Consider the following 23,178-nt stretch of genomic DNA (forward strand, 5'->3'; position numbering starts at 1 on the left):
GTTACTCAGTGTGGCGGGAGGTGTGGCTCAATCATATTGTCACCAATTATCCCGGCCAGATGTAAATACTGACCCCGTATTGGTGATTTTGAATCACCTGTGCACACAGATTTTAGTCCACTCAAACATGCATGTTTTGACAGTTTAATATGTTGTCTCTAGTAAATGTGCAATAATTCCACTGTGCAAACAGTACCCTTAGTGGGTAGTTCTTCTCCTGTAATCCCTGAACTTTCTGCAGATGGTATGGGTGTAGCCGATGCTCATGGACAACATTCCTCAAGGCACTTTTACCCGTATGCAGCACCTGTGCCACCTGCTAAGTGCTGGTGGTTGAGTCCTCTTTGAACATTCAGTATGTCCTCCACCAACTGTTGTGTTAGAGCCAAATGTGGATGACCCGCATCATGTTTTGGTGCCTACAAGAGAGCAAACAGTAAACTAAGGATACTATTCACAAGTATTAAGCACAAAGTGCTACTGCTTTGCTGTTCAGTGAAAACACTTCAGGCACAAAATACCTATGTGCAACTTTCCAGCTTCTCTGAGGCATGTCTCGATGGCTGTGGGGCTTCATTGGCTATCTTGTTACTAATATTAATTTAAACTGTTATTTAGGGTTAACAAAAGAAGACATTCAGAAACATTATGTAGATACTATTTATGTTTGCAGTTCGAACTAAACATCACCCTTACAAGCACAGTAATTTCATAGCAAGAAGGCCAGACAAACAGAATGGTTAATCATTAATTTTATGCTGCTAAAATTCACAAAACTGTGAGGTAAAGCTTACATTAATATCAAATTTGCAATTTGAAAATGCATGAACAAGCTGATGGCATAGTAACCAGGCGATGGAGACAATAAAACATCGAATATGGGAAATAATTTGTGTAGTGGTAACTTTTGTAAGCTTTTCTTGAATAACGTGAAAAATGTGCCCTCTTTTAAAATGCATCCCTGTGCAAAATGAAACTGCGTTACTCTTTTTACAAAAAAGAGTCTGTTCATTTTTTCTTTAGGTCTAATAATTTGCATGAAGAGAATGAGAGAATATTGGAAATCTTGCACTAGGCACAAGCTCTGTAGCTTAGATAGTTTTTGTTGGTCAACTTGAGGTAGTTTTCCAACTTGATTGACCACAAGTGACTTAACTAAAATTGTTTATCTCAACTTCCTCTACACCATTGTTGGTAAGTTACACTTTACACCATCTATAAGGTGGTAAAGTGTCTTTTGTGTTAGTGCAGGGCTCTTAGGATATGATCTTTCTTGATTTCCTATTTTTCTCATCTCTTAGAAAATCTGCAAAAATTAGAAAGATAAGTAAATATATATGTGCGCTTGGTTTACGTAACATTTGTTTGTAGCTTGGGAAAGGTTTCCTTCAGCATGTGACTTTGGATGCTGCTGTTGCAGCCTATTGATGAATCCTTGCTCTGCTTGCTAGTGTCATCAGACGTTATGGACCAAACAAGCTACTGCTCCTTTTATCCAAGAAGGATCTGGCTCTTTGAATCAGATCAGGAATGAATTGCCCATCTCTAGAGGAGACGGCACGGCCACTCTAGTCTGGCTGGATACAGGTATACAGCAAGAACGAGGGGGTAGCAAGGGTTCAGTCGCCTTTGATCTGGTCTCCATAGCTGACAACAAAAATTTGGAGTCCACATTTGATGGAAATAGAGCATCTGAAAGTGCAGACTATCAGAAAGCCAGCAGGTAGTGAGCTTGCATTTCTGTTGCTAACAAACTAAGGCCAGCAGCTGTTAGGAGTGCACAATGGTGTGAGGCCACCTTGTGGCAGAAGAGAGATAATGTAATGATCACTGAAGTTACCGAAAATCAGTAAAATCTGATCTAGGACAGCGAAGAAATGCACAAATATACCATTGTAAGGAGAGAATTAAGAAGTATTTTTTAAGGTATTTCAGGATCAGAGTTTCATTAGGATTCATGAACTGTAAAAATTAATAACTCTTTAACACATTCAGCAATTTTTACAAACCATGTCTCAATAGCTACAGTTAAAGGAATTCTGTCAAAGCATGATATCAGAATCTTTGTAACTTTAATAGAAATTGATTTGTAAGCGGGAATGTGCATTCCGTGGTATAAAAACCTGAATTTGAGGGAAATAATTTGTTGATAAATAAAAATAATAGAAGTATGCTAAATTAGGCTAAGATAGCTTTCAAAAAACTTTGATTATTTAATAGTTTTTAATCATTTAGTAACAAATTTGTATATCCTAGATATACACTGATAAAAATGGTAACACTTCCTTTCTTTTTTTTCCCCCCTACTGAAATCAGGATGGTTAGATTTTGGATTCAAAAATACCACATTATTCCACTTTGGGCTACAAAACCCTATTTTTCAACATATCTGTTCAATGCAATGGACTTACACCATACTTGGATAGCCTGCATGGTACCACTCTACTGATTGCCGTTGGAACCAACGTCTTGTTGCATCCCTTAGTGTATCCTTCATTGAACCAAACGGATGGAAGTCGGAAGGTGTGAGATCCAGGCTGTATGGTGGATAAGGAAGAAGAGTCCAGTGAAGTTTTGTGAGCCCCTCTCAGATGCATAGACTTGTGTGAGGCCTTGTGTTGTCATTTGCACTTTTGTGGCAATGAGCACACTGAAGTTTTCTTCAGTTTCCTGAGGGCAACACAGAACACTTCAGAGTTGGTCATTTCACCATGAGGGAAGACATCAGAGTAAGCCCTTCAGTGTTCTAGAAGACCATCACCATGATTTTACTGGCTGAGGGTATGATTTTGAACTTTTCTTTCATAAGAGAGGTGGTGTGGATTGCTGTCTTTTTTCTGGTTCAGCAGGATGAAACTACGTTTCATCACCTGTGACAATGATCGACAAAAAAACTGTGATGATCAGCCTCGTAATGTGCAAGCAGTTCTGCTCAGATGATCTTTCATTGCTCTGTACGGTTTTCTGTTAGATGGCAAGGAACCTAGTGGACACAAACCTTTGGGTGCCATAATTGGTGGATGGGATTATTGGCAACACTGACAGACACATCCAGTTGTGGAGTGATGTGTTTGATCGTGTTCTTTTGATCACATCAAATGAGTTTGTCCACACACTCCAACATGTATGACCTCATTGCAGCAATGACAGAAGCCTCACTCAGTGGCTCACAATGCTTGTCTTCACTACTAGCTCTCTGTAGGCATTCTGCAAACACCCATGAATACCTGCGATGCTCTGGTTTTCTGCCAAAAGAAATTCAATGGCAGCTCTCTGCTTGAACACACCCCTGTTACAGATGCCATTTTGAAGGCTACGTATAGTGCTGCCACCTATCGGAACACGATGAAACTATAGAGGCTGAAGCGGAAATATTCCACAATGTCCTGTAGCAAATTCTGATTTTTTTCCAACCAAAATTGGCTGAGGAAAACTGTTGCATTACTTATTGAATGCCACTTGTATACCCAGAACTAGTAAAGCCATATAAATGCTGATGACAGCATTGTAAAGCTGAAAAATTTTACTCTAGATTACTGTGTGACATGTATGATTAATGTGTTTCACAAAATATACCATGACAGTGGAAGTTACAGAAGCTGGTGGCCATCTTGGCTTTGGCTCATGTAGTGTAGAGCCTTGGTAGTGGAAAGATCTATCACAGAACAGCACTGTGAACTTCGATAATTTCTTGTGGCAGTTAGGGACATGGGATTATCACTGAGAACATGTGTGGAACTTCGAAGTTATTTGTGAATCAAATTTGGAATCTGATATTTTTGGGTCCAGTACTGAAATATAAATTTCTCCAGCTACCAGGTAGTAAAAAGTTGTATTACTGTGTGAAAACAAGCTTGGGTTTACAAATTTTTGTGAGTTACCTTGAGAGGAAGTTTAAATTTCGATAATAAGTGTTGAACTTGTGATTTTTCTCTAGTTAACCACAGTTGGACATACATTTTTCAAGATTTAGTTTGGTTGTAATGTCAACATTTGACCTAAGCTGTGGACTTTGTGTCAAATGCTAAAGTTTCATGCACACATTCTATATTTATTGACATTACTAGTTGTTGAACCTTCAGTATATTGAAGCAAGCAATGAACCACCATAAATAATGTCAGTTTTACAAGGTTAAGAGGTTGACACTCTCCCAATATATTTTCTGACACGCGCGCGCACACTCTCTCTCTCTCTCTCTCTCTCTCTCTCTCTCTCTCTCTCTCTCTCTCTCTCTCTCTCTCTCACACACACACACACACACACACACCTCTTAGTCATTGCAGATATGATAATTCTCTCTGATGTATTCTTCGAAATGTAGGAGGTGTCTCCAAACTGCTATGTAATTCATCAACGTATACTACATTTTCAAATTAATAAAGTAAGCAGTGTCAGAGGGAGTTCTCCATTGACCATCCTGAAGTTGTATATACGATTACCCTTGCATAGATCTGTTACAATTGTCTGGTAAGACTACTTTTAAAAAAATGGAGTCTGAGGTATGATATTCACGAAGGCAAGTTTAAAACATAAACAATACACACTAACACTGTGGCTTGTTTATGAAGCTCTGTCAACATCTGAATGTATAATATTGTCAAACTGCCAATACTGAGAATATTTCGAGGTCCATCAGTACTGGTTGTCAATATTTCTTACTCTATCGAACGGTCAATATGTTGATGGTTTGACAGTATTATTGAATATATGAGGGCCACTTAACTAGGTGTGCTGCCTTTAGTTACTGTATGTAAAAAAACATTGACTTAAGAAACCTAGATATGATAAACTTTGTTTTAATCAAACCTATGTCAGTTGCAAACGTAATTCAAATTACACAATGATGCTTGTGTGTTATTTAAATATGTGTAGTCTGCACGGCAATGTATTTGGTGACACAGAACCTTTCAGAGTCATTAGTATACATATGTATTGTTCTCAACATGCTTTCAAATGATGACTAGTCTTTAGCAACTGAAAGAATTTTACTTAACCACTTCACCAGTAGCCTTCATAAAAAACAGGACTGTCAGTTTTCATGCAGACAGTATTAAACAGCCAAGAAAACCACCCTTAAATCTTCATGTAACACTCAGTGGTAGTTCATTTAACTAGTTCCTTACTAGTGTCTTTACTCAATTCATTTACACATAATACTGCTTTGTAATCACTGATCTCAATCTCAATACAGTTATATTGGTTTCAACTAACTGAAGTTGAAACATTAAGACAGTGGGCATAGAATTTCATTCAAAATGTAGTTCACCAAAAATCACACATCACATGAGTAGTTTATAAACATATATGTCCTATTACTGACAATAGAAATGTTATATGTTAGGCCCATGCGGGCTACAACACCCTTTGCCACTCAGAGTGAGTTGCGAATGCTCATTGATGTGCATGAAATGGAGGTATTACTGTGTTCAACTTGTGCACAGAATCGTACAGTGTGTTCATATGCTTTAATGCAAGGTGTCATTACGCATAGTACTGAGTCCATACTTTTTCATACATCGATGTTACTTATATGAATATTACCTGGGGATACTAATACACTTATCTGTCTGATGTGAACTACACTTTCAGAGAGAAGATTGAGCCATGAGCTGATTTGGCTAGGACTGAGGATTTTTGGGTACAGGGGTGGTACATATAAACTGGTATAAATGGTCTTGGATATTACATCTTAGTTTGTACAATGGCAGGGTGGGAGTTTAATGATTTGCTTTAACTAAAAGATAGCTGGTTAAAAGTATAAAAGTTCACAGTAAAATTTGATTAGCACTCTGCGTGTGCCTGCAGTGAATTCCTTGCTGTCTTTTAAAGTTCAAAATTTTGCCAATTTATGCAGATTGTTAGTGATTTAATAAAATAACTGATAGTATTATCAAGATTAGAAAAATCAGGGTAACAAAAGTATAATATCAAATCCAAATCCTGCGATCTAACAGGCACAATGGTTTAAATCTCAAACTTAAATTTGGATGTCGTCAAACTTTAATTATGAATATAAATTCTGAGAAAATCAATTTTGTTACCGCAATGAATGAAACTGGGGCTTTCTGACGAGTGATGTCAGTCATCTTTAAATTATCTATTAGTTCACAATAACTTTTATACAGCCCACTGTTGTAATTACTTTCTGATGCTTTCTTATATTTAATATCTTAAGCAAAAGTAAATGCGCTATTATTATCTGCAGACAGTAGACTAGCACATGGACGAGAAAAATACATGAAATACTAGTTGATCTTTCTAAATAATTTGCACTCTATCCTGATCAGTCACCAACAGGTAATATAAAGGGTGTCTCACGAAAGATGCTCAGTGGGGGTCTATGGGTCACGCATTGCGTTTGCCGACTGATGCCATTGCGTCTGACGGTTGTTGCTATCTTGGTTCTCAGGCACCAATACTTTGTGTGTGCCCCTTACACTGTGCGACTGTGTGTACTGGTGTTTTATTTTGAGTTTTTTATCTAGTTAAATAGCTTCAAATGTCATTGCTTGATGTCATTATTGCAACTGTACCAAGTCCGGAGCTTTCCCTGCCTGTATGTCGCTGGGCGTGGTCCTCGGACACTGTGTTCATGTTTTGTATACTGTGCGACTGAGTGTTCAGGTGTTTTGAATTTCCTGTCGAGTTTCCATTCAGTATGGTATATACAAAGGATCAACAAGTGTGTTCTGTGTTGAACCATTCAAAAACAGAATCGTTTGTGGAATGTCAGCTTGCATTAATATGAAAATTTCCCAATGTGCATGTCCCCCATGATTCGACGATGTGTGTATTAATGAAGAAATTTACAGTGTCTGTATCTGTGTTAGACAAATGAAGCCCTAGAGAATCTAGTGTTTTGACCAAAAATAAATTAGGCGAGATTGGGAAAGCCTTCGAAAGAAGTCTGAGAAGATCTCGGAAGCATTTGGCAGTTCAGACTTGTGTGTCAACAGCATCTGTTCACAGATCTGTACATAGACTGAAGCTGAAAACGTACAAAATAATGTGTAACGTAGTGTATCAACGGAGAACCTTAGGTACTGTTGCTTGATGTTGTTACTGCAATGGACTGTCACTGTGTGCACAATAGGGAAGTTGATCCTAAAGTGCTTTTGTTTCTGATGAAGCATGGCTGCATTTGTCAGGATACGTAAATTCTCAGAACATTTGACGCTGGAGCTCTGAAAATCTTCATGAATTATAACAACTACCTCTGCATGATGTGAAAATGGGAGTGTGGTATGCAATTAGTGTATGACAACTTATTGGACCCATCTTTTTCAATGAAACAATATGTTCTAGCAGTTACGTGAAGAATGTACTCCAGCCTTCTTTCAAAGACCTAACAACTAATGAAAGATGTTTGTTTATTTCATGTAGGAAAATGTAAGACCACACATCGCCAGTGCTGTGACAGTAATACAAGTGGTTTTCATGAAAAGATAGTTGACTGGCTGCCTCATTCTCCAAATCTAAATCTGTGTGATTTTATCTTTGGTGAATGTTAAAAGACAAGGTTTGTGCAGCCAATCACCACACGCTCGAAGGGTTGGGAGATAGGGTTCGGCTAGTCATTTCCTAGATTTCGGGAGCCAAAATTCGTTGAATGGTTTTGCTAAAGTGTTAAGATGATGTGGGGCTGCTCTTACCATAGAGGGACATCATTTTGAGTACATACTGCAAATAAAGGTAAGCTTAAGTTAATCAACTGTCAATGTTGTTTATGCATAACTCAGAAGCATGGGTGCAGCCCACTACCGGCAGATGAGTGTCAGAGAGTCAGGAGCAGCGGCGGCTGATGGTCGTGCCACACGACCTGTAGACCCCCCCATGGCGTCTTTTGTGAGACACTCTGTAGTAATGGATAAATTAGGTCAATACAGTAAAAGGTATTATATTTTTAGAAGTAATAACAAATGTTAGTCTTATTGTAAAAAATCGATGTTAAAGTAAGGTACTGTAGCAAGTTCTTTTAGAATAGGTGACAAAATCAAAATTGCCTGGTGACATTCAATGATCAGTGGTAAGACAGCATCCACCTCACAGACTGCAGGCACATTTGATGTTCCAGGATGAAAAAGTGTTGCTAGTAGAGAATTGTATTTGAAAATCAAATGTTTTCAGCTACATCTTTTACATAGTTCAATAACTGTGCATTAAGATTAATTGTATCAAGTATTGCTTGCAATGGAACCACTATTTCCTTGCAACTGCTTCTGTTGGCTTTATCTCAATACAGTTTTGCAATTTAGTATCAAAATCTAAAGTGAAGAGCCAGCATAAGTTAGTGCAGCTCTTGCAGGAAGTTGCAGTCTTCCTACCATGTGATACACCTAAAACAATGTGAGCCACTGACAGGAATATCAGCGAAGTTAAACTGAACTGAAGCAAATGCCAGAGCATTGTTAGCCTGTCTAGTATTTTATAGGTAGTTCTTATTATAATACCTGCTAGTATAGTCATTATTCTGCTCTATGCGGTTTTAAGGCTCTTCACTAACTTTAATCGGCTCTAAGTTAAGCTTTTTCAACTGGCAACACATGGTAACTGAATTGTCACTGAACTCCCCTGCAGAAGACCTTGTAGAGCAGTGTTCACACATTCTGACTGTATTACCACCACTATGTGTTAGAAATTAATTGTGTTCAGGGAATAGATATGCAGAATAGTATGTTTTTGGAACCTATTGTAGTTGTCTTCTTGCACTGATATTCTGATGTAGGTGAAGTTGGTGATGTAAAGTCGGTGCCTTGCACTAATTGTTGCCATGGAACATTGATTTGATTTTGCTGAAGTCAAAGTTGTCTTCGTTCATTATTTTGCCAGGCATTTCTTCTTCTGTGGTGTGAGATACATTCCAGTGGTGTGGGACAACCTCTCTTTTGGAGGTCACGCTCTGTCACCATGTTGTGCCTCGTGGGATCAAAGAAACCTGAAATAAAGAAGAAAAAATTTAGCCTGAATTTGACAGGTTTTCTTTTTTCCCCCTCTAATTATTTGTTTGTTACGAAAAGTTAATAAGAAATAATTATTCCCGGTAGCAAATGTTTTACTTTTGCTGACCATGCAGATGAATGATACTCAGGGTTAGAAGTAGTGCTGTAAAGTAGTTGTGAAAGTAAGTGTTAATTCCCTGTGATTTGAACTTTGATATAATTGTTTATACGCAGTGCACAACATTTCCTTAAAAAAAAAAAAAAAAACCCTCAATAGTAGCAACAGTTGTACAGTATATTAATCAAACAGATTGTCAGTAGCGGCACATTCTCCATTGTTTAAAAAAAAAATTCAAAATAGCTTTTTAATGAGAACAGTAACTTTAAACTACTACTTTTTTGTCATGAGTGACAAACAGAATTATGAAAATGATATGTTATGTGATCAAAAGTATCCGGACACTTGGCTGTAAATGATTTAAAACTTCGTGGCCATCCCTGAATTGCTCTTAAACAGTGGGAAGCAAGAAGGTGCTTAAAACATCAATGCAGGCCTGTGCTGTGATAGTGCCATGCAAAACAACAAGGGGTGCAAAGACCCCTCTGTGAAAAAGTGACCACACCATAACAACACCACCTTTAAATTTTACTGTTGACACTACACATGCTGGCAGATGACTTTCACCTGTCATTCGCCATACCCACACCCTGGCATCGGATTGCCACATTGTGTACCGTGATTCGTCACACCACACAACGTTTTTCCACTGTTCAGTCGGCCAATGTTTACTCTCCTTACACCAAGCAAGGCATCGTTTGGCGTTTACCAGTGTACCTAGGGATCTTTAGGAGTGTGGAAATCTTGCACACAGATGTGTGACACAAGTGACACCCAATCATCAGAACACTTTTGAAGTCTGTGTGTTCCGCGGAGTGCCCCATTCTGAACTCATGATGTCTAATGACTACTGAGGTCGCTGATATGGAGTACTTGCCAGTAGATGGTAGCACAATTCACCTAATATGAAAAACATATGTTTTTGGGGGAGTCCGGATACTTTTGATCACATAGTGTAACATAATCATTAATGTTGAGTAAATAAAACAAGACACACAGTGTACCAACAGAAAAAAGTGTTGTTGGGAAATATTTTATGTACACACTGCATATTAACTATGTGTATAGGTAGTCTAATAAAATGTGAGGAAGAAAAGATTAGTTACTTCAGAGGAGTAGAATAATAACAGGAGAATTAACCCCAGTTTGCTATTTTTCAAGTACTATCTGTATTTTGCCATGCTGCTATCAAAAATCTATATATGTTGTTATATTTTTACAATAACTTTGAAACATCCTTTTCAAGTGAAATTTTCCTGTACCTATAAAATGTGTACAACAGGTGTTGGGTGATAGTCTTTGACTGAAACTGTTCACACATTAAGAAATAACCCAGATAGCAGTTGATGGTGTTTTATGTCATTTCTACATTCACAAAACTTGTCTCTTTCTTACTAGAAAAAAGTTGCAGAAGCAGTAGCTAACAAGGATATGGAGCAGAAGGGTGTAAAGAAAGCAACACCTATAAAGCGTGTAACAGTACCTGCACCATTCACATTTGAAGAGAGGGACAGAATGCGACAGCAGCAGAAAGAAGAAAAAATAAGACAGGTAAGTAGAAAATATTCATAAAATAAATCGTAACAGAGGTAGAGTGAATGTTAATCAATGCAAAAATATTATTTCGTAGGAACTGTGCATGGTCTTGTCAGAAATTTCACTGTTCACTAACTCCTCCATTCATTGTTAGCATAATTTGTCTTCAGTGAGTCAATACAGGATAAAAACCTGGTACATTAGTGCAGGAAAAAAAGATTTATTTCACATCGTATGTTAAAGATAAAACTGTCAGTTTACAGGTAAAACCTTGATCGTGTGAAATTGCATACCTTGGATTAAGATACCTGCTGTATCGGTGTATATTGTTATCTCACTGTATCCTTTAGTGCTCAAAAGCATTTGAGATAAAATTACAGTACAGTGTGTAGCATTGTAGTATCTATTATTGTGTGTAGTAGAGGGCTTCGTGTGCTCCCCTTTAGACAGACAGTGGGGCTTGGGAGATTGTGTGTCAAGAAAAACTTCCCAAATACTTCCTAACAGTTGAAAACTCTGTGTGTTCATGATGGCTCCTGTTGCATCAAAATTACCACCTAAATTAAGAACTTGGGTTAAGATAGATGACACTTTTTACTGCTGATAGAGAGGTTGTTCTCTGTCGAGCTTGCAATAAACAGATGCTATGTGATGACCCAGCTCCAGCAACACATGCGTATTGTAATGTTGTGCACACAAGGAACAAAGCAGTGCTGGTGTCTTAAGTTTCTAAGAAGCAAATGTTATCGATGCATATGCAAAAGACTCCAAACTCCCCAAATGAATTTTTGCTTCTCACAGTAGGAATTATTTCAGCTTTATTTAATAATTGCTTCAAAAAGTTTGGTGGTTTCATGGGATTCGGTGCACAGTGCTTCGTGGCTGCAGTCTGATGGGGAATTTCATTCTTTCACTGCCAGGCATTCAGAAAAATTTGAAGTTTGTCAGCTGAGTTAGCCCATCTTGGAGTCAGATAGTTTAGCGAAAGTCATATCAGATGTGCACTGCGCTATCAACCGACTGTGGACCACGTGAGTGACGATACTATCGAGGTGGCACCAAAGTATTCAGTCTTTTTGCCTTATGCAGGAAACATTACCAACATTCTTGGTCATATTTTGCAGAAATTTGATGTAAAATGTGTTTTATGACCACTGTAGATTTGGACCATTTTGGGATCTGTAAACAATGATCCTGGTTTGGTAAGCTGAGTGTGTATCATGTTCTTTGAGGCTGTGGTGTGTCATACATTGATTAGGCCTTTAGGGTGATGGAAGACTGGTGCACTGAGCGCAAGTGTCACACTCGCTTACAACAGTTGAGCAACTCTGCTATTTCAGAACATTGTTTTGGTACTGGTCATTCCATGGAATATAACAACATGGAGATTCTGGCATCCACTTCCCACTATTGGGATAGTGTTATTAGAAAGCAGTTGAAATTAATTTAGCAAGTGGCCTTATAAATACAGATGGAGTGTTTTGCATAAATTCTTTGTGGGATCCTGCTGTTTTCCTTGTCAAAAAACAGAGACAGAGTTAATGCTACCTCAACCTTCATTTACTAGATCATCTTGCATTGGTTGCCTTTGGTTGTGTGGTGGCGCACGCACGTACGCGCGCACACACACACACACACACACACACACACACACACACACACACACACACACACACACACACACACACACAGAGAGAGAGACACAGAGAGAGAGAGAGAGAGAGAGAGAGAGAGAGAGAGAATATGGTCTGCATATCGAGCTATTAAATTCTCTTGCACAGTGCTTCCTTACTGCATTTGTGCCTTGAAAATGACAGGTTGTGCAGCTGTCCATTCGACAATAGCTTATTTTGTCTTTGACAGTTGTAAAGTGCTGTTACCTGTAGGAATCGAGGAAGAAAAAGTTCTTGGTACATATTCAGAATATGCGGCCTATTTGCTGGAGGTGGCAACTGCCGTGTGCATATGCTGTCCATATTTAATCCATTACAGCTGTCTTCCCTGGTAATGTTGCAGTGCAAGGTTTAGTGTGCAGCATCTACCCAGAAAAGCCCAACACTGTGTTGCTTTGTACAGAATTGCTGCTGATCCTAGCATGCCACCAGAGCCTTTCCCAACAATGTGGCGTACATGAATAGAAGCTGGTAGTTTTCATATTGAACATTCTATAGCCATGAAATCTGTTGCTAAAACATTTCCAACAGTCTTAAGTTTCAGTACAAGAGGCACAAAACACTTGCGCTGAAGCTGCATTGAAGTGCCAAAGAAACAGGTACAGGCATGCATATTCAAATACAGATGTATGGAAACTTGGCAGAATGCAGTGCTGCAGTTGGCAATTCCTATATAAGACAACAAGTGTCTGGCGCAGTTGTTAAATCTGTTACTGCTGCTACATTGGCAAGTTATCAAGATTTAAGTGAGTTTGAATGTGGTGTTATAGGCAGTGCACGAGCGATGGGACACAGCATCTACGAAGTAGCGATGAAGTGGGGATTTTCCCGTACGACCATTTCATAAATGTACTGTGAATATCAGGAATCCGGTAAAACATCAAATCTCCAATGTCGCTGTGGCCAGAAAAAGATCCCGCAAGAACGGGACCAATGACAACTGGAGCGAATCGTTCAACGTGACAGAATTGCAACCCTCCCCCTAGATTATCGCAGATTTCAATGCGGGGTCAACAAGTTTCAGCATGCGAATCATTCAACAAAACATCATGTATATGGGCTTTCGGAACTGAAGACCCACTCCTGTACGCTTAATGACTGTACGACACAAAGATTTATACCTTGTCTGGGCCCATCAACTCTAACATTGGACAGTTGATGACTGGAAACATGTTGCTTGGTTGGACGAGCCTCTTTTTTTTTTTTCCCTTCCAAATTGCATCAAGCAGTAAATGTGTATGGGTATGGAGACAACCTCATGAATCCATGGAGCCTGCATATCAGCAGGGGACTGTTCAAGCTGATGGAGGCTATGTAATAGTGTGGGGCATGTACATGGGACCCCTGATATGTCTAGATACGGCTCTGACAGGTGACACATACATAAGCATCCTGTCTGATCGCCTGCATACTTCATGTCCATATCGCATTCCAACAAACTTGGGCAATTCCAGCAGGACAATGCAACACCCCACACATCCAGAACTGCTACAGAGTGGCTCCAGGGACACTCTTCTGAGTTTAAACACTTATGCTGTCTGCAGACATGAACAGTATTGGACATGCTTGCTATGCCTTGCAAACTGCTGTTCAGAAGAGATCTCCATCCCCTCATACTCATACAGATTTATGGACAGCCCTGTGTGATTCAAACTGTCGGTTCCCTCCTGCAGTACTTCAGACATTAGTAAAGTCCATACCATGTCATGTTTTGGCACTTCAGCATGTCACCGGGACCCTACACGATATTAGGCAGATGTATTAATTTCTTTGGCTCTTCGGTGTAAAATTGAAAATGCTGTTATGTGTATGTACAGCAACTTCAGCTTTCTTGGCAGCAGCATTAAAGAATTACAATTGTTCAGAAGGCGTTAGCAGTTGATGCGAATGTCAAATACAAGCTGACTGGCACTAGTGGAAATATTGAGCACAATGCAATGAGTAAGTTTTACACTATTTTGGCAAAAATCATGCTTGGCTTTTGCTACCATCTGTAATGTCCTCAGTGGGGAAAAAGAAGGTGCTCTGGAAGAGTTCTTTTCAGGGAGATGTCACCTCTTGAAATTTGCTACATCCACGTCATCCATGGTATTATTTTCCTCCTACAAAAACATTTTTTTTCTGATTAGCTTCATTCTATAGTGTGTTTGGAGAAGTACCTGGTTGTTCACTGTGCTTCAGAATGGAAGATAAGGTAGGGTACTTTAGTATTTTCAGTGAAGATGAAAATTTTAGTAAATATCTGTGATGGAAAATAATTTTCAATTTTCTTTTATTAGTGCTGCATAGACTTCCAAAATAAATAAAAAATTTAAGCAATATAAAATGTACTGGGGTGACGAGCCACTTTCGTGCAGAGTTGGGTTGTGGGTGTGAAACAACCTTGAAAGGTCAAAACTTTTTTGAGATTACGTGCTACTACACTTGTGGCATGGCGGCCCCCTTTGGCACTTGGCATGGATGGCTCATGGTGCATTGTGGTGGTCCAATAGCCAGCCATCACATCTCCAGTCAGGAATGATGCCATCCACGGAGCCTGTTCTTCAGAGCATGCACCCTGTAGATCCAGCTTAGCTGCTCGCTGAAGGCATCAGTGGCGTGGAGGGTTGCCAGAATACTTGCAGGCAATGATAGCCTCCAAAGTCTGGTCAGTACTCAAGTGAAGCTGATGGCAACTTACCAGTAGGAAGATGCCAAGTCCTGGAAGGAGGACTTTGTGCTAGAAGGTGGTGGTGGTGGTGGTGGTGGTGGTGGTGGTGGTGGTGGTGGTGGTGGTGGTGACCCATTTTCGTGGCTGCTGGCTGCTGTCGCATCCCGCTCTGATTCTTGGCGTAGTCCTCTTGTCATCATAGCACTGCTGATTAGTGACTACTTCTTCTGAAATTTGACTGTTTCTTATACAGGTTGGAAACCCATTTGCTGTGCTGACACTGCTTGCTGCCTTGTATGGAATAACAAATCCGTTATCCAACAGTGCAGGAACCATTTGACATCTTCTGCATGTGCTCGATCTTTCCACTGTGTTGACAGTATTGCCATGTTCAACTTAGCCAAATTCACAAAGCATAAACAGCTCTGTTACTACAAGTGTCAAGCTCACTTCTTGAAGCACGCCGGCTGCTTACAGCTTGTGAATTACTGTGGGTGAGCTGTTATTTACAATTTTCAATACCTATGGTACTATACTGTGAAATCAAAAAGCTTGCTCCCTGTGTTAATGACCACAACATGATTACTCTTTGCCAATTATAGTAACACAAACGACAAGGATGCTTACACATAATACTATCATACTACTTCTCACTGTAACTTAATTATAGTGCCTGAGTGGCTGCTAATAATTATTGCTTTCCACTGTTAATACAATGAATACCTCTTCACAGCACTCAGCCTCAGCTCCTGAATCACTATATTTGGTTAATACGTAGTTACAGGGTTCCCATGCACCTTAAAAAGGCCATAATTTTCAAAATCCTTTGTAGGGGACCCTAAAAAAAGGCGATATTTTAAAGTTTAAGGCTCGAAAAATTGTATTAAAACCTTTTAATAATCACTCGTGTGTGAGACAACAGCCATGAAGGAAAGCATAGGGTTACTGCCCACATACAATTTGGCTACAGAAAGAAGGCAGTGTGGGGGGAGAATGGGATATATGAACAGTTGCAGTGAAAGGGCCAGTGTTAGCAACCCTCGGATGAGTGCACTTCATACCATACAGCATCTATGATACATAGTACTCACGATTGTAACAAGGGTTTATGCACGGTGAGCGCCAGATGTGGTATCAGACTTTTTTGTAGCAAAACATGTGAAATTAAATTCAGGCTTTCGTAACTCAGCGATACCAAACATCCACTACTATTAGATCACTGACTTTGGCAAATGGCTACAATGGGGAACATAGGACAGACTACACAAAAGTCAATGAAACATGCCTACATTACACGAAGAATGAGCCACCTTCTTTCCGTGCAAAACTGTAGAGGGCTTGCGTAATTGAACAGCGAATTTCTGGTATGCAAGACGTTGCATTCCTTTTGCCCATTCACAGTGGTTCTTTGTGTAGCTACTGCTGCTAGATTTGGGTAAGTAAGGATGGCATGTGTCTTCATCCATAATCAACAGATTTTCTGTGTGATGAGAAGAATAAATGTTCTACTGAATCGTGCATTGCCTTTCCATTCAGTCCTTCTAGTCAATACCCTGTGGGCTAACACTTTTTTAGTTATTTAACGCAGATTTTGTTGAGTGCTACTGCCTTTTAGTAAAAATTCCAAAGTTCCATAATGGAAAATGTTTTTCTAATGATCTTTGGGATCAATAGTGACGAGCGTTGGGTGCCTATGTGAGACTCAGCCCTGGCGTCACTTGCATAACAGATTGAAGATGCTAGAGGATAAGTGCTTATTCTTTATTGGCAGTAGTTGCCACATAGTACGCAGAGGCGCTGTGGATTATACGGCAACGACAGCCAAGAATGAATAGACGTTAACACCCATGGCGCCTTCGATCTCCATTTAGGCATGTAAGGTCAGGACATAATCTTCCTCTGTCTACCACCTTTGATTAACAAAATTTGAATTGATATGTCCTCTGTTGAATCAGTTGTTGAATGTTATTACCATTAAGAGCCCATAATGGGCAAATGTGTGTTTAATCTTCTTTGTTTAAAAAAAAAAAAAGATGATTTCAATAATTGGATTACACTATAAGGTGACAAATTCAAAGCAAATTGCACTGTGTGAACAAAGATTTTGCACTTGGATAGGTGGTAGAATTGTCTTAAAACTACCTATGAGCAGTAAGTATATTTTCCATCATTTTTCATACATATTTATTTTATTACAGTGAATAACGCTATACAGCAGAATAATTTTGTGATGAAATAATTAATAGAGAACAACCTCCCAAATCCAGAACTGCTCGATGCTCACCAATTATGGACTTTCAACAACTCTGGATTAGAAACAGAGATCCCGAAATATCATTTGAATTTCAGACTATAAACAACATAGATATTTCTGTAGACAAGGAGGGTATCAAGATATCCCATGCACAGCGCTGTGCATAGATTGATTGGTACTAGCTTGTTTACATTTGCTTCTAAGTGACAACAATCTTGCAATATAGGATGAGAAACGTAACAGATGGAAAGTAAGCAAAATCATTCTCGTTTTCTTTTAAAATACTGATCTGTATTCTTTCTGGTTTGCACAAGCAAACAGTGCTCATTCCTCACGCCAGTCATCCTATTATAAAAAAATTATGAACATTTAAAGAGGTCATTTTCATTCTTTTTGCAAGAGACTAGATTTTTTCCCTTCAGTTCTCAGAGAGAGAGAGAGAGAGAGAGAGAGAGAGAGAGAGAGAGAGAGAGAGAGAGAGAGAGAGAGAGAGAGAGAGAGAACGGCAGCAGTTAACGAATATCATGTACGTTATCCAACTCGGGGGGATTATGAGTGCTAGAACCATTAGCAGAGTATTTCGAATGTTGCGGGAGACAGGTTCTCTACCTAGCGTTCATAATCAGTAAGATGATGATGAGGATATTATGGATGCTGTTCAACGTAGCCCGGGTACTTGTACACGACATATCTCTCAACGATTATGCATTTCACAATCTAAGGTATGATACTGAAGTACCATAATCTGTATCCTTACCACAAACAAAAAGTGTATCATTGACATCTGGGAGATCCTGCTCTTTGCTTGTAGTTGTGCAACTGGTTAAATACTAATCAACGGATACACAAATACATATTATATACTGACAAGGCACAGTTTACTCGAGATGGTATAAACAGTTTACATAACAAGCATGTGTGGTCTGAAGAAAACCCACATGGAACAGTGCAACACAGTTTCCAACAGGATTTAGCATAAATGTGTGGTGTGGTATAACCAACACACTTCATTGGGGTTTCATATTCCCAGGATGTCTAACTGGCGAGGCATACTTACAATTCCTTCAAGATGAAATGCTTGCTTGAAGATGTACCACTTGCTACAAGTTTGCAAATGTATTTTCAGCATGATGTCGTGGCTCCACATTTCACCAATACCGTTACTACACAGTTAAATGAACATTTTCCCCAGAAATGAATTGGTCGTGGTGCTACATGTCTGTGGCCACCCAAATTGCCTGGTTTAATACCAATGGATTTTTGTATATGGGTATGAATGAAAGACATAATTTATGAGGACAAAGTCAATACACATGAGGCATTACTTGCTCACATTATGAATGCAGTAGATGGGATTAAGAACAAACCTGTGAAACTGAAATGCGAAGCAAAATCTGTTCATAAGCATGCAGCTAAAGGCATTGAACTCAGTGGAGACATTTTTGAACATTTATTGTGAATGTATTGTGAAATTGTATGCACACTGTACAACCTCCTCAACTCTGAGCTTTGTTTTTTCTGGTTTCACATGAATTCACGAGTGGTATGGTATTAAAAGTAGATTATCTGACGCATTCAAACAGTTTCAGTTAATCTTATTACCATCATTTTTTCAAAATTAGTTTCTCTACAAGTTCTGTTAAAAACTTTGTGCAATTGTCTGGAATTTAAAGAAACAAATTCGGCCAAGTAGTTATAAAATTAAAAATTTTATAAAATTATGTCTTTGCTTCTCTGGATGTTCTGGAAAACTACTGCAAATAAATGTCTGGGACAAGTTTTATTAGATTCACTAGATCAGTAACAACAAAACAATTGGAAATCATGCTTTACTTTAACCTCGTACAGTTTTTCAATGGCTTTGTATTAGTGAAGTCTCTAAATTTCAGGCAAAATGTTTTATTAGCCTTAACTCCGTATCTAACATTTGCAGACGTATTCTTATACGACCTTCTTTCTTTAGTTTTACTTCTAGAATGACATATCAAAATATTTCCATATCTTTGTGAATCACCCTGTATATGCAGCTTCAGCATGCATTGCTTCGTCATGATGGACTCAGGTGCAGTCCCAGCATTCAAATTGCTTTGTCCAGTGGGTATGTGTTAAGAGTTCCGATGCCACACTTGACAACTTGCTACGCCTAAAATTATGGCTCAAAACACACAGTTAAGTGAGTTCTTTCGATGCATCGGGTGCATTTGGACCACAGTGTTTGGTACGAAGTTATTGAGGTAGGAAAACTGAAATAGGGCATGGCGCAGATCATTTTACTGAGGTGGGGCTTGGAATATGACGGATCAGCAGCAGCCAGGACCCTAGAAGCATGTAGTTGGTTCACGTGATGCAAGAACTGCGCCTCTAGCAGATGAAACTGGAAACTGCGATGTAAAAATTTATGTTGAGTGGGAGGGGGGGGGGGGGGGGGGGAGGTGTCATAAATCTTGTTACATTCATTTATGGACAGTCCAAAATCAAACTGTTCAATTCAATTCAGCAGCACTGCACAGAGGACATTGTAATTAATTGCACTATGTGATTGTTGGCTTGAGTTCGGGTTTGAGAAGTTGTACGGTACAATAGAAATTTGATGGTATCATAAAACTTTTAAGACCTTAATAGTAAATGTGTTCCCAAATTTAACTTGCCTTCCATGAAATTGAATATACATATGGCAGCTAATGAAAGTTACATTTTTATTTTATTTTTTAGGTAAGAGACATTTGATGTCAATGATGGCCAAAGAAACAGCTGCTATGAACTTAAAATTATTAAAAAAAAAAAAAAAAGAAAGAGGAACTAAAACACCCAATTCTGTAGTTTTGAAACAAAAAGAGAAAAAAAAACATTAATGAAGCAGTAGAACAAGTGGCAACAGTATCAAATCACGTTTTTAAAAATTCAGTGTTGATGCCGCAATAATATGGGCAATAAAACATATGACTAATAATTTTTCATACAAGTTGTGTGCAGGTGTTTTTCAACAAATGTTTCCAGACAGTGACATTGCAAAACAGTTTTCATGTGGACCAGCAAAGTGTGCATACTTGGTCGTCTTTGGGGTAACGCCATATTTCATGAACGCACTGTATAATAAAATTAATTATGTATATACTGCATAATAAAATTAATTGTGTGGATAGTTTCACACTGTGCTTTGATGAAGCATTAAATAAATCTTCACAGGCCAAGCAAATGGATTTACACATCTGTTGCAGGTAGATGTAATCAATAAAGTAGAAACACGATATCTGCCTTCTGCTTTCCTAGGTCACTGTACTGCTGAGGATGCTATGAAAGCATTTTATGATCTAACAAATAAACTGAACATATAAAAGTTAATTTAGATTTCAGTGGATGGAGCAGCTGATAATTGGAAACTATTTGGTATGATTCAAGGAAATTTAAATTGAGAACTCGTTAAACAGGAGTGTAATTTAGGTAGCTGTGGTCTGCATATGATGAATAATGCTTTTAAGGAAGAAGTGGCAGGGTGGAATTTAGATGCTTCGTTTACAGTACTTGACTGGCTATTCAATGATTCTCCCTCACATAGGAAGCATTTCTAAAAACTTTCAACCAGTAAGAAAATTTCATTTAATTTTTGTAGCTGTAGGTGATTTGAAAATATTCCAGCAGCAGAGAGTACATAAGAGATATTGCATGATGTGAAACATTTTGTTTTTTGTGTGGGGGAAGAAGCAGTTTAACAAACCAGGTTCAGAATCTTATGAGACATCAAAACAGCTACTGAAGATAATTTGATAACTGTGAAACTTAATTTTTCCTTATCTGTTGCCAGAATGTTAACCCCATTCTTAGAAAAGTTTCAAAACAGTAATCCAATGTTATCTCTTTTGCTGAGGATCTCAGGTGGTTTGTTCTTGATCTTTGTATAAATTTTCATATAATAAGAAAAGCATAGATACACTAACCTCTGCAAACTATCAGAATTTGATTTGGCAGATAAATCTATCCATACGGAAATTAATAAAATTATTTTATGCTTTTAAGCAAAAAATTAACTTTTTGAGAAAGTCTCTGAAAATGATAGCTTTAATTTAAGATCTGTTACTCATAATTTTATGATATCACTAGTTAAAAAATTCCTAGAAAAATCTCAAACTATCTCACTAATGGTTTAAAGTTTATCTTCTTTAGATCCAAGGCAGATAGCATTAAATCACTTTTATTGTTATGCCAAAATGAAATTGGTGTTAAAAAACTTTATGAAAGCTAAAGTTATTAGAGATAATGATTGTGAAGTACTGCTATAGATTATAACAAAGTGAACAAGTATCATCTGATATGATCTCTTTCAAGTATGTTCTTGAATCCAGATTTATCAAAGCTGCACAGTGTCATCAAAAAGTTATTGATATTATCTCATGGTCAAGCAGATGTAGAAAGAGTTTTCTCATCAAATTAATTTATAGAAGTGGAAAATATGAAAAGCAAAACATTTATTCCCCAAAGAGTAATATCTGACACATAAAATGTACTGGAGAATAGCTATTTGTGAAGTGAGCAAGGAACTTCGTTCATCCGCTGCTAATGTCTGGCAAAAATATACAATTTATATTGAACAACAGAAAAAATTGAGGCAAGCTGAAATACAAGATTCTAAAAGAAAAGCCATTGTAGATGAAATACAAGGATTTAAAACCAAAAAAGGAGATTATAAGGTGCTGTTGGTGAACTAGAGAAATGTGCTGATGATTTGGGGGATAAAGCTGAAAATGTGGCAGATACAAAATATATTTTCCAATAAAACAGTTTCAGAAGATTAATCAAGGGAAAAAAGATGAATTGACAGGAATAAAGTATAAAATTGAAGCCATGCTGAAAGATGTGAAAGTAAATTGGAGTATTTAATTATAATTAATATATATATAGATATTGGTATAGTATATCTATAAAATATAATTACAAAATACATATTTTAAAGTAGCACAAAGTGATTTTTAATTGGTTTTGCTAAATTAAAAAAATATTTTAAATTTGCAGCTTCTTTTTTAGTTTTCTCTTTAGAATGCGTGTTTTCACAGGCCCTCAAGTCCAAACTTTTCAGATCAGCAAAAGAGTGGGAACCCTGTTATACAGTATACCTGTAGGCAATGAAGGGAAAACTGTCTGGCTTGATTGCAGGAAACTTAAGGGGGACACTGTCACAAGTGGTAAAATACCAGTGGTCACAGGTGTCAGAGGGATGCCTTTTTTAGGATAGGGAAGGGGGATAGAAAACACTTTTTAAGAGAGATTGGCAGACACACTCAGTTTGAGAAAACAGATGAACAGGAGTCAGATTTTAGCATACAGCCTCCATTTAAACAATGTTTAACAGAAAGTAATCAGAAAAAGCCAGTTCATCTTCACTGAAGCAGTTATAATCTCATTAGTATGCAGTATCAGTTGATGAACTACTCATTTGTATCGATGAAATGAATTCATCTAACCAAATTGACATAATCTGCCTCTCTGAACATCAAGTGACCACTGGTATAGATATGTTTGACATTTCAGGATTTAAGCTAGCTTCCTGCTTCTGCAGAGTAGATATGGAGGGAGGAGGAGTTGCCACATTTATTAAAAACTGCCATAAATTCAAGAACATTGACATTAATAAATTCTGTTTAGAGCAGCATCTAGAAGCATGTGTAACAGAAGTAGAGTTCCATAACAGATCCTATATAATAGTAACTATTTACCGAGCACCTGCAAGGAAATTATAATCTATTCATAAATCATCTAGAAGCTCTTTTGGGTTATTTAACAGTAAGAAACAAAGAAATTTTGATTGCTGGTGAATTTTCTAATGCAATCTTCCAGTAAACATTTACTGCAGTTAGTAATGTTGTCTTTCAATCTAACTCACACTGTAAACTTTCCAACTAGGATCACTAAATCATCAAGGACAGCCATTGATAACATTTTTATAGACAAATCAAAGGAACAAAATCATATCATAAAACCTGTAATAAATGGACTGTCAGATCATGGCATACAG

The 23,178-nt window shown here is 38.1% G+C and overlaps 1 protein-coding gene across 2 annotated transcripts in view; it reads left to right on the plus strand.

Moving 5' to 3' along the window:
• Positions 1–23,178, plus strand: part of LOC126334917 (targeting protein for Xklp2 homolog) — a 126,011-nt gene that overhangs the window by 82,529 nt on the left and 20,304 nt on the right. For both annotated transcript variants that reach the window (XM_049997634.1, XM_049997635.1), the window contains exon 8: positions 10,457–10,609. In XM_049997634.1, coding sequence (XP_049853591.1) covers positions 10,457–10,609 — 153 coding nt within the window. The remainder of the gene's footprint in view (positions 1–10,456; positions 10,610–23,178) is intronic.

The sequence above is a fragment of the Schistocerca gregaria genome, chromosome 2 (genome assembly GCF_023897955.1).
Source record: "Schistocerca gregaria isolate iqSchGreg1 chromosome 2, iqSchGreg1.2, whole genome shotgun sequence".
Lineage (NCBI taxonomy): Eukaryota > Metazoa > Arthropoda > Insecta > Orthoptera > Acrididae > Schistocerca > Schistocerca gregaria.